The 11,535-nt window shown below is 42.2% G+C and overlaps 1 protein-coding gene across 1 annotated transcript; it reads left to right on the forward strand.

The window, feature by feature from the left end:
* The first annotated feature begins 723 nt into the window (after positions 1–723).
* Positions 724–7,678, forward strand: TM4SF1 (transmembrane 4 L six family member 1). The gene is made up of 5 exons (XM_048864546.1): positions 724–900; positions 3,478–3,567; positions 3,658–3,806; positions 6,297–6,477; positions 7,664–7,678. The coding sequence occupies exons 1-5, from the start codon at positions 724–726 to the stop codon at positions 7,676–7,678; spliced, it is 612 nt and encodes a 203-aa protein (XP_048720503.1).
* Positions 7,679–11,535: the final 3,857 nt, after the last annotated feature.

Below are 11,535 nucleotides of genomic sequence, written 5' to 3' on the forward strand. Positions count from 1 at the left end.
AAAATGGCTGCTAACAAATCTGGATTAAATCTGAATTTAGACTATAATGACAATTAATACAAAAGGACACATCTTTAGAAGCATGTCTGCCTTTTCTTAGACATTTTTCAGCTTCATCCCAAGGCCATATGAGTTCTTATTCATTGATGAAGATATGGGATTGTGTTTTACACATTCTTAAATACTAGCAGGCTGTTATTCTTACATGTTCATTAAGAATCTCATACAAAGCCCACTGAAGTCACTTGGAGTCTTTCCACTAACTGCAGTGGGTTTTGAATCAGGCCATAAACCTAGAAGTTGAAACGGGCTTTCATTTTCTTTTAATTTTTCTTGACCCTTTTCTGATTCCCAAAAGAGCTTTCATTATGGCATAAAGTTGTTCTTCATGCCTAATCATGTCCACTGTAATTCATTCCAAACTGTGTATTAAAGCCAAAATCAACACTGTGGGAAAATACTGTTTCCCTGCCTTGGGTTTCGTTTGTGTGAAATGTTTCATTTAAAATGGGCGGTGATATTCCTCTCATCTTGCTCCTGCATTCTGCAATCAGGCCTGACGCTCATGTAGACATGTAATCATCATCCAGGTAACTAAGTAACCCAGAGTATTTAAGAAGGTGTGACTATAACCTGTTCTTACTTTTACACTTCGATGGGTACCATACAGGCTGGTCTGTGGTAGTTCTGAGCTACTAAAGAAAGATCTGTAGAACTTTAGACATGTGTTTTGGGAAGTGTGCTAGGTGCATTGGGTACAAGTTGCTCATTCTTGCCATCCTCTGCATTGTAGCTAACATCTTGCTTTACTTTCCCAATGGTGAAACAAGATTTGCTTCAGAACATCAACTTAGCAAGTATGTGGCGTGCCTTCATGGAATTATAGGAGGAGGGATTTTGGTAAGTAACTAAAGCTAGCGTGTTTTAATTTGTTTTCTTATTTTGAACATCTTAAATATTCATATTTCTCTGTCAGTTGTAGGATTTTTGTCTCACGGCTTTGTTAGCAAGTCTTTACACCTCTGTAACTTTATAACATATATGTGGTGCCATATAAATTATTACTATTAATCACACTATTAATCTGCCATCTTGTATGATTTAAATCTGGGGAGAACTCACAATTTGTATGACAAAGAAATGCAAAATAAGGTCCTGATCCTTCAATGGGACTACTCATGTGAGTAAAGTTACGCACATGTGTAAATGTTGGCAGGTTTGGGCCCTGGGTTTGTATTGTATTTTATAAATGTAGTTTACTATTAATCTATTCTCCTTTTAAAAATGATTATATTTGATTAAAAGTAGTAACCATTTCTTCAAATGTAGCTGAGATTTCTGGGAGGCATTGGCTGCTGCCATGTCCCAGGTATTTATTCAGGGAAATTCAACAGTTGTTTATAGTCACACCAGTGTGTAGGAAAAAACAATGAGGAGTCCTTGTGGGACGTAGAGACTAACAAATTTATTTGGGCATAAGCTTTCATGGGCTATAATCCACTTCATCAGATGCATGGAGTGGAAAATACAGTAGGCAGGTATAAATATACAGGACATGAAAAGATGGGAGTTGCCTTACCAAGTGTGTTAGAGAAATAGGGAAGGAGGATATACTGCTGTTTCCGAAGTACTGAAACTTTCACTAAAGGGCAGCAGATCGTTAATTTAGGACCCGATTCTGAAATGAGCTGTATGTGAGTGGAACCCTGCATCAGTGCAGATCTTGATTGCAAGATGGGGACCTAGATGCTTATATTAAAAGACTTACATAACTATATGAATATTTCCCACTTGACTTTAATGGGCCTGCTCAGTGTGTAGTGTTATGCACCTAAATAAGTCTTTGGAGGATTTTTGGCAATAGTATGTCATTTAAGAGCCAGCAGGTATGGGGCTGTGGTTTTCAATTGAAGAAATTGTTTTTATTTTTCCATATGTTTTAAAGTACGTGTGTAGTGCTCACAACAGATATTTACTTCCTTCTTAAGGGTTTTGCGAGGCATCACTGGATAGTGTTTGTCAAGTGCTATGACTACAAAATATGAATAAGGCCAGCCATTGGCTGAGGCCTCAACAGTTCCTGTGTTTAATCCACAAGGTCATGCTGCTCACTCCCTTTTCACCGCAGGTTGAAAATTTTCAAGTGTGAATTTTTTATTTTAACTGATTCAGAGTGGAAAATCTGAGACGCATTAGTTCATCGGAAGTTTTCACACAAATTCTGCAATTCTATGGCAGTTTTGTGAACTTGAAAACAAAGGAAAAACATTTTCTACATGGAATATTTTGCACAATTCTACCAACAATAGAAGCTTCTTGTGTTTTGACTCCATTGATATCAGATATTCTGTATAAGCAAAACACTTGCTACTACTTTTCAGTAACTAGTGTCATCATACCTCATTATAGTTGAAATGATGGATGTCATCAAAAAAGCCTAGTAGTGTGGTCAGTGGTGGATTAGCCATTGGGTCAAGAGGCCCGTACCCAGGAGCCCTGGCCAATTGGGAGGTCCCAGAAAAATGGGTGTCCCCACACCCTGACCCACTCTGCCTGGAGCTCCTAGCGGGGAGCAGGGTTGAGGCAAGGGGCTTGCTCCGCCTGCCCGGTTCTCCAGTCGGGGAGGAGGGTCGGTGTGCGGGGGCTTGCCCTGCTCAGCTTGCCCGGCGCTCCTGCAGAGCCGGGCAAGCCCTCATGCCCCGACCCTGCTCCAGCAGTGCCAGGTGAGGAGGTGGGGTGGTTCAAGCCCCGACCCCATTTTCCCAGCAGGAGTGTGGGTGCGGGAGGGACTGCAGGTGGAAGGGGTGGGGAGGGGCCCCCATTTACTTTGGTCCAGGACCCCACAAAACTATAGTCTGCCCGAGTGTGGTCTTCTCTCAATGAAAGCTCCCATCTACTTTGTTGAGCACTTTTGCTGAGAGAGGACTGCAGGATTTGACCCACAGTGTGTCAAAAAAGGTGTTGGATTGACAGGGAAGAATATTACTATTATTTATTGGAACTGCAGTAGCATCTAGGAGCCCATCATGGACCAGGATCCCATTGTGTTAGGCACTGTACAAACAGAAAAAAAATGAAGTTCTCATAGTTTATCACCGTCTATCCCTAAGCCTAGTCTTGCCCCTATTGAAGCCAAGGGGAGAACTCCTCTGGAGTGGAATGGGAGTAAGAGTGAATCGGCTATGCAGAATTTTTAAATTGTGAAATTATAAATCTAAATAAAAACAAAGTGAGGACAGAATTTGATATGCACTGCCTGTAGGCAGAGCCGTCCCTTGGGTAGGACGAATCGGGGTGATAGCTCCGGGCCCCGCGCTTTGGGGGGCTCCGTGGTCCAGTGCAATTGGCTGGTGCGGTCAGTCCCAGAAGAGACAAATCCATCACTTCCGCCCTGGGCCCTGCACCCCCCTAGGAAAGGCCCTGCCTATAGGATAGCTTACCAAAACACTCAGTGCACAATTATTTGTTTTTATGTAGATATTCCTCCCAGCTGCAGTGTTCATCGGACTAGAATACGATAATTGCTGTGGATGCTGCGGGCATGAGAACTGTGGGAAAAGCTGTGCAGTAAGTGAGCTTTTTGCTTCACCATTTTCGGATGGTCCCTAAGAGGGAATGGTCAGAATGCTGAGAATCACTTGTGTGTTTACTCTGCAGATGCTGTCCTCTGTTCTGGCCGCCTTCATCGGAATCCTGGGGTCCGGCTACTGTTTCATCATTTCAGCTTTAGGTTTATCCCATGGCCCTTACTGCCTCTCTGCTGTAGAACAGAACTGGGTCTATCCTTTCACTAACTCCAGTGGAGGGTGAGTAGTCTGTTTACCAGCAAGCTGTGCACTGCAGTATATAAACACCATGGACCTGATACTGCTTACTGTGTTTTATAGGAGGGTATATAAAAGGTTTGCACTGGTGTAAAATGAGAGGAGAAACTGTCCTATTAATTTGCTCCTTACTCAGACGAGTAGTCCCATTGTTTCCATAGGACTACTCACGTGAGTAAGGGCTGCCTTTTGGACCCTAAACTAGTCAAGAGGGAGAAAGGCTGTTAATCTTTGTAGAAACTAATGGATCTATTGTATTCTCATTTTGGGGGCCTAATTGTCTTCTGTACAGCTGAGGAGCAAGATCATAAGGGGTGTCAAGCACCCGCAACTCCCACTAAAGTTTCAAGAGGAGTCAGCACCTATGAAATCAGGACCATTGTACGGTCACTAAGTTATTTGTTCTTGCAATAAATTGTTTCCAAACAGAACACACACTCTTTCTCTCCAGTTCTCACCCTGCCTCGCCACCTAATTGTCTCATAGGTTATTCCCCCTCCAGCAAAGCTGATGGGTACCCTCAGGCTGAGGAGAATTCTCAAGACCATATAAACTGGGACTCACAACTATCCCAAGCTTTACAAAATGACTGCCACAGCGGCATCATCGCTTACCATAGGAAACACTCTGCATGACGGGCCTCTGGATATGGCCCTTTTTAGCCACAATAGCCTGGAAATATTTCTCAAGCAGCCCAGTAACCATTCCCTAGCATTCTGCAGATGATCACTATAGTGCTTCTTTTAGAAGCTGCATTTATCATCAGAGACTGCTAGTGTTTCAGTATGAATGACAACCTCCTTCCCAGGGGCTGTGTGAGCATCACCCCAGGCCTGTAACGCTCCTGTCTACCCAACTGTGGGGGAGCCACAAACCAAATTCTGATTCCCACCCCTTCTCCTACCCCATCTTGTGGAAATCAACAACACAGTTTTAGGACTCTATTAACAATCAGCTTTAAAAAAGGGAGACCAGAAACACACTATCCTGATGATCATATAGATTTTGAATCCTAAAAATTCTGAAGCATATTGAGAAACCATGTGTCATGGAGGGTGTTTAATAGTAGGGTTATTAGAGTCAAAAAGCAAGATGCAGAAGCCACATATCAAAGATCTTTAAATTAGTTTAGAACATCTTGGTTTGGGAGCATTTTCAACTCAATGTGGTAGGAATTTACCCAGATGTTGCAGCTGATACCAAGGGATGTTCCCAAGCTTAAACCCTGGACTTCACACAAAGTGTCTGTAGACCACATTATTTATGAAGGTACCCTTGATATAAAAAATGTGACCAGATATAAATTCAAACAATAGAACTTGGTCTGCACAAAGCTGCCAAAAAGCCCCTGGATTTCCCTAGTTTGGGATTCTCCTTTTGTGGAGTGAGTCCCCATGAAACATAGAGTTGGCATAGCTGAGTCATACATCACTTCCAAGTCAACCCGCACGTAAGGGGCGTAGTAAGGGTGTGAAGTGCATGCATGGTCAGAGCACGACGTACTCCAGTAATACCTTACCGGTGGATAGCCCCTGGAGGCCTGTTTCCAGAGCAGTGCATGTCTGGTGCCAGAGCAGAGCTGGCTGGCCTGAGAATCAGGAAGCCACACCTACATTCAACTGGCCCCCTGAAGCAGAGAATCTGATTTGAACACATCTGGCTATTGTTTGTCATGATGGTTTCTTTAGTTTTCACTGGCACAGAAAGGAGAAGATAAGTAATTTTTTTGCTGAATATGCTGATCAGATGGTTGGGCAGGAGCTGCAGGCATTTACTTTTAGGACACAGTGAGTTCATCCTGTGGTCAGAGCAGTTCAAGTGTGTGTTTGCAGATACCAAGTAGAGTGTCTCATGTAAGACAGTGACAAATGGAGAGCAAAGTTCCCTTTGGATGCAATCACTATCTTAAAATAAGGGCCTGATCCTGCAAGGTTCTGAGCCCCATCTGAGAAGTGTTCAGTGCGTTCAGCTCATTCAAAAGGCTGTGCATCATTTAAGTCCCTTGCAAAAGGGCAACCTCCAGCATGCTGTTTTCTACACCAATTCCATCCTAGCAGCCATTCCTAGGAGAAAAAGGGCCAGGGCATGGCCATGGCCAGGCATAACTTAGAGCAGCCCTGTGACTGCTCTAAATTATGCTGTGGACCATCTGACTCTGGAACTGGGGAGAATAAAAAGGTGTGTTAACGCTACCTCTGTTCCCTACCACCCTGCTCCTGCCCTCTATTTATACTTAAAATCAAAGCTAGGTTTATCAAAAGTCTATACCTAATAACTGCTCTTGCGTTCTAGAGTGTCAGGGAGTTTTGCATGAAGCAAGCCTTTGCTTCCCTCATCCCCACTTACAAGGTTAGTGGTACATGAATTAGGCCCCCATATTGCAACTGCTCTCTTGATACACATTAAATACCAGGGAGTGACACGCTTCACTGCGTCATGAGTTTCTAATACATTTTTAATTGCTATGAACAGGTATCTGCTTGAGCGTGACAGGTGGTCTGAGTGTCGGGAGCCAAGGAATATCGTGGAATGGAACTTGACCCTCTTTTCCATTCTTCTGGTCTTGGGGGGAATTGAATTAATTCTGTGTTCCATCCAAGTAATCAACGGTTTTCTCGGAGGAATATGTGGGGTTTGCTGTAATCGGGAAGAGGTAAGTGCAGCTATTCAAGGTATCATTTGATTACAACCACAGTTCCCAGATAATAAAAAAAACAATATAGCATAATGTATTATCCGGTAACCAAAGTACATCAGGGTCTAATCAAGGAGAACATTCAGTTCTAATCCAGGAGATCATTATTTCCCTGTCATGGCTCCTCTTCTGAAGCTCAGGTTCATTAAGTGAGCTTTGAGCCACATTGTTCACAAAAACCCTGTGGCATTTGACTTTAATACAATGGGAGTGATTTTGGGCAAGTGGTCAGCTACAAGTAGGGAATTAGATATGCACATGAGAAGGAAATTTCCTTTTCTACCTTTTGAAATTATTGGTCACCGTAACCATGCAGGGGATAAGGTGTATGTTTCAGGCACAAATTAAGTCTTTTGGTGAGGAAGAAATTCTCGGTCCTAATCTCCTATCCCGCCCCCCTTTTACAACGTTACACAATTGTATGATAGGTTTGCAGCTTAGTTTGTTTTCGACCTTTCACTGAAGCAACTGCCAAACTGTTTTCAGTGGGAGCAATATATGGCCAGCTGAAGATACCAGACAAGCAGGTCTAGAGTCTGCTCCGCTAGGTACACTCATGTATCCTAGAACCATCCACTCTCCCAGGCAGCCACTAGGTCTTTATTTCCTCACTGTGCCTCTCCGTCCTCCATAGCTTTTATTCTTTTGTGAAAGGAAAAAGTTGGCAACTTTTACAATGATAAAGATCAACATTCTCAAAAACAAAAGAAATCTTGTACAGAATGATGGTAAAACTTGATTGCCCTTAAAATGCAACAAAAGCCATAATGATGTCTGCTCAAAGATGTTTCAAAAGGCATTCTTTATGCAGGTATTTAAAATGTTTTCTTTGAGAAGATGTTTCATGTTTATTACATACAGCTTTAATCATGGATATTATTAATATGGTAGATTATGATGGGACCTTCAAAGCTGTTGTCTCTTTCTCTCTCCTCCTCCCCACCATGATCTAACTGGGGACATTGAGACATATTTCTGGCTCTGTCATAAATGGATTTTTGAGGATTAGTGGGCACAGAAATAGATCCACAGGCTGAATACATATTATACAACCTATTAACTTTACTTTTTACAATGAACAAGTATGTGATTCTGTGATTTTGTTTTCCCTCATTTAACACATATTCTTTTTTTCCCCCCACAGAAATACGTTTGCTAGAACATTTGCAACTGAAAATGGGCTAAAATCACTGTAATTATATCCTTGTGGTATTCTGTAAAACGTTTATTTGAATGTCCTGTTTTATATTGCACATACTGTAAATTATAAAGAGAACAGTTTATTCATGTTACATTTCTTCTTGCCAAACTATGCACTGTCACCATTAATTCACAGATTGGGCCAGGTTCTGTTCTTGGAAAGATGTGCAGGATTCCCAAAGAACACAATAGTTATTATGTGTTTGGAGCTGACAGCAGAATTTGGCCTACTGTGATTTTTGTCATTATAAACATATACCTTGCATACAAGGATTTCATTGGTTTATTTAAACATAATGCAAGTAACTGATTGATTAATTGTGTTGATGGGGTACAGTTTCTCACTACAGGCATGGTAGTTCTTGATTTTCATACAGAAGCTGCTTTTTCCATTAGTGTTCCATTGCCATCCTGACCCTGAAGCCCCCAGTAGGAGCTGTCACTCACAGAAGGAATGCTACTTTAATTGTGTCAAACCAAAAACCACGAATACCATGAATACTTTCGGTATTCATCTAGTTTAACAGAAAATACAGATGGTGCCAACTAATGGACAGACAAGGGTAGGCACATACAGAGGGGCCCTATCTCCCCAGGGAAGAGGTGGAGATAGAACAGCAGGAAAAAAAGACAAGTCTGAAGAAAGGAAAATGGGGAGTTGGGAGGGGAGTAGTAACTTGGATTGTTTCAAACTTCTTTCCCTCTCTATTTGACAATAAAATAGAATATATATATACCCACCAGCTGTCAGTGTTTTCCTTCCGGTCCAGAGTTTTATTGCTCCTATAGCTTTGCTGCATTTTAGCCTCTCCTCCGCGCACCCCCATATCTCCCCAATCCCTCTGCCTTCTTTTGCTGTTTTGTTTCTCTTGATCATGTCTACGTGGGAATTTTTTTTGTACAAGCTAAGGTGTGCATTTAAAGTGCTTTAATTATAACCCTCTGTGGCCACTCTTAGTTCAGCATAACAGTGGCTTGTTGTAGTTAAGCTTGTATCACTTGGGAAGGGGTTTAACTTAATCTGCAAAAAGTCACTCTTATACTGAGAGTGACCAGATGTCCTGATTTTATAGGGACAGTCCCGGTTTTTGGGTCTTTTTCTTATATAGGCTCCTATTACACCCCACCCCCGTCCCGATTTTTCACACTTGCTGTCTGGTCACCCTACTTATACTAGAAGAAGAGTGTCCACATGGGGTTATAAAGGTATAGCTATACCTGTATAACTGGTCAAACTTTTTCCTATGTACATAAGGCCTTAGCTCTTCTGGGATCTCACCATTTCTTTCCTCGACTCTTCACTATTGGGAGGGATTGGAACACTTACTCTCCTCTCAGGCTGGGAGGAAGATGCAACCTCCATTCCCTGATTATTGCTGGTAGATAAATAGGCTCTTTCTGCCTCTCTTCTGCAATGCCATAAATCCACCACTGGTAGTACCAATGGAGCACAAGTGTAGACAGGCTGCCATTGGCCACTAGCATTTAACTACCATGTTGTCTAAGCCTGATCTGATCAAGTTCAGACAACAAGATGGTTAAAATGTCTGAAAGCTGTTTACACTAGAGCTTCCACCATTGCTACCACCAGTGGAGCTGCACGACGGGTAATGTAACAATGAGAGACTGAGGGAAAATGCTGGAGAACCTGGAATGCAGCCAGGGGAAGGAGGTGTAGAACCAAGATCTGACCTGCAACATGTTTTTGTACAAACCTATTTACTAGGAAAAGTTCTGGTGCAAACTTCTCAACCCAAGAACTGCAGGTGAGCATTAGCAAGTCCCTGCAGGAATCTGAGTATCATTTTAAAAAGATAAATAACCCTGTGACACATAACCATGCTGATGTATCCTGTCTGCCTCAGACCAGTCCTGTGATTCTCTCAGAAAAGAAGATCATCATTCAGCATGAATAAACTCCAAACACTATGTGATAATTTGGCATCATCTGACATCATAGATGTAAATAGTGAGCAAAATGGAGACAGCTTTCTTCCAACATCACGTATGAGAAGCTCTGTCACAGTTCAGGCAAATGCACCTGTATTCTCCCTTTGAGGTCCACCAAGGGCACCTGCTTTAGGCTTCTGGTCCTAGCTATAACCTCTCTTGGGCAGAGACCTGCATCTCTTTCCAACCTGTCCAGGGATTTTAAGGCTTCACAGTTCCATGAACAACACTGAGATATCCCCAGCAAGCCAGACTGCCTATAAAGGCCAACACTTGCATTTTTCTGTCTCTCTGCAGTCTCCGACCAGTCTAATGGTGGCAGTTATAAGTTACCTCACAGCTCTTTGTAAGCAAGCATATTTATTCTTAATGTAGAAGCATTATGGAGGACATACTAAAACAATAAAGCTAGAAACCTTACTGGAAGTCACCCCCTAACTCCAAACTAGAATTCTGGTAGTTTTTAGTCCTTCGAAACCCAAACTGGGTTTTCCTGGAGTTATAAGTTCATCTGTCTCAGAACCAGAACAGTGGCTAGGCAGGTCAGCCATTTCTTTATACAGCTTGGGCCTTTGACCTTGGCTCCTGTAACAGGTATTCAGCAGACCTTAACCCTCATCTGAGAGCATAGCTTCAAACGGCTGAATTTTAACATAATTGGAGTTGGTGAATTTGCATTAACCCCTCCCTAGGGATTTCAGGAAATCCATTTCACACTTGTTGTCCCAAAAGTCCCATATGTGTCTGGCACATTTTCTGTACAGTCTTTTGAATTCCCAGGTCTCACATCTGTCACATCTCCCTTGTAGATAGGTTATATACACAATCCTGGCCTTCAGTAGCACATAAACTTAAAACAATAAGGTCTTTCAGGGATGTTGCAATAAATGCTCTATCTGTCAGACCTTCAAGATATGGTTTACAGCATATAATGAATATCATCTCAGAGGGAAAAGTCACACTGATGTGCCCCAAGCTAGCTATGAATTGGTACAAGGTGGTGCCATTCCACAGCTGAAAAGCTGGTATGCACCTTGCCTCTTAGAAGTAAGATATTCAAGCCACAAAATGCTGGCCACCATTATTCACTTTGGAACCTAGCAAACGTGTTACAAGTCATTTGAATTGTGTGTGTGACATTTTTGGAAAGGATTGTTCAGAGCTATGGATAATCCTGGAGATTATCCATTGCATTGTTACAGTCTTTCCACAGAGACAGAAATGTACATTATATAATAGTACTCTAAGCGAGGAAGATGATCACTATAATTTAAGGTATCCAGAAGTTAAACACATATTTCTGAGGTGCAGCTTAGCACACTATCCCTTACATCTAAATCTGCACATTGAGAGTGTACATTTGAGACAGAAAAGAAATTGTTAATCATGTAGCCCTGATCTCTCTCACTGATCCACTGCAATGCAACGGTCTCCTAGATGGAAGACGTTTGCCTGCAATTGTAGAGCCTGGATCCTCAGTGGGAGATAGGCCCCTAAATATGTTTGAGGATCTGAGCCTAATCCATTTTAACAGTCTATGTCATTCGTTCAACTCCCATGGGATGAACCAAGAGATGCTATTTATTAAAGCTAAACTGTCACTGCCTCAGCCTTTACAACTGCAGGATCTAAATGCATGAATGAGACGATGGTGTAGGGAGGAGAGATTTAGGTTCATTAGGAACTGGGGAACCTTTTGGGGAAGAAGTAGCCTCAACCGAAGAGATGGGCTCAACTGTAACCAAAATGGAACCACACTGCTGGTTGTAGAGGATTTTTTAAACTAAGGACTAGAGGAAAGCAGACAGGTGTGGAGGGTGGAGACATCTTTTAGGGATAAATTTATTAAAGGTGAACTCTATATTC

This window comes from Caretta caretta, chromosome 9, assembly GCF_965140235.1.
Source record: "Caretta caretta isolate rCarCar2 chromosome 9, rCarCar1.hap1, whole genome shotgun sequence".
Lineage (NCBI taxonomy): Eukaryota > Metazoa > Chordata > Testudines > Cheloniidae > Caretta > Caretta caretta.

Excerpts from the sequence above, each read along its gene's own strand:
- TM4SF1 (XM_048864546.1), top strand. The coding sequence starts at position 724 with ATGTGTTTTGGGAAGTGTGCTAGGTGCATTGGGTACAAGTTGCTCATT. Across the intron at positions 3,568-3,657 it reads ACTGTGGGAAAAGCTGTGCA|ATGCTGTCCTCTGTTCTGGC; the intron begins GTAAGTGAGCTT and ends TTTACTCTGCAG. Across the intron at positions 3,807-6,296 it reads TTCACTAACTCCAGTGGAGG|GTATCTGCTTGAGCGTGACA; the intron begins GTGAGTAGTCTG and ends TGCTATGAACAG.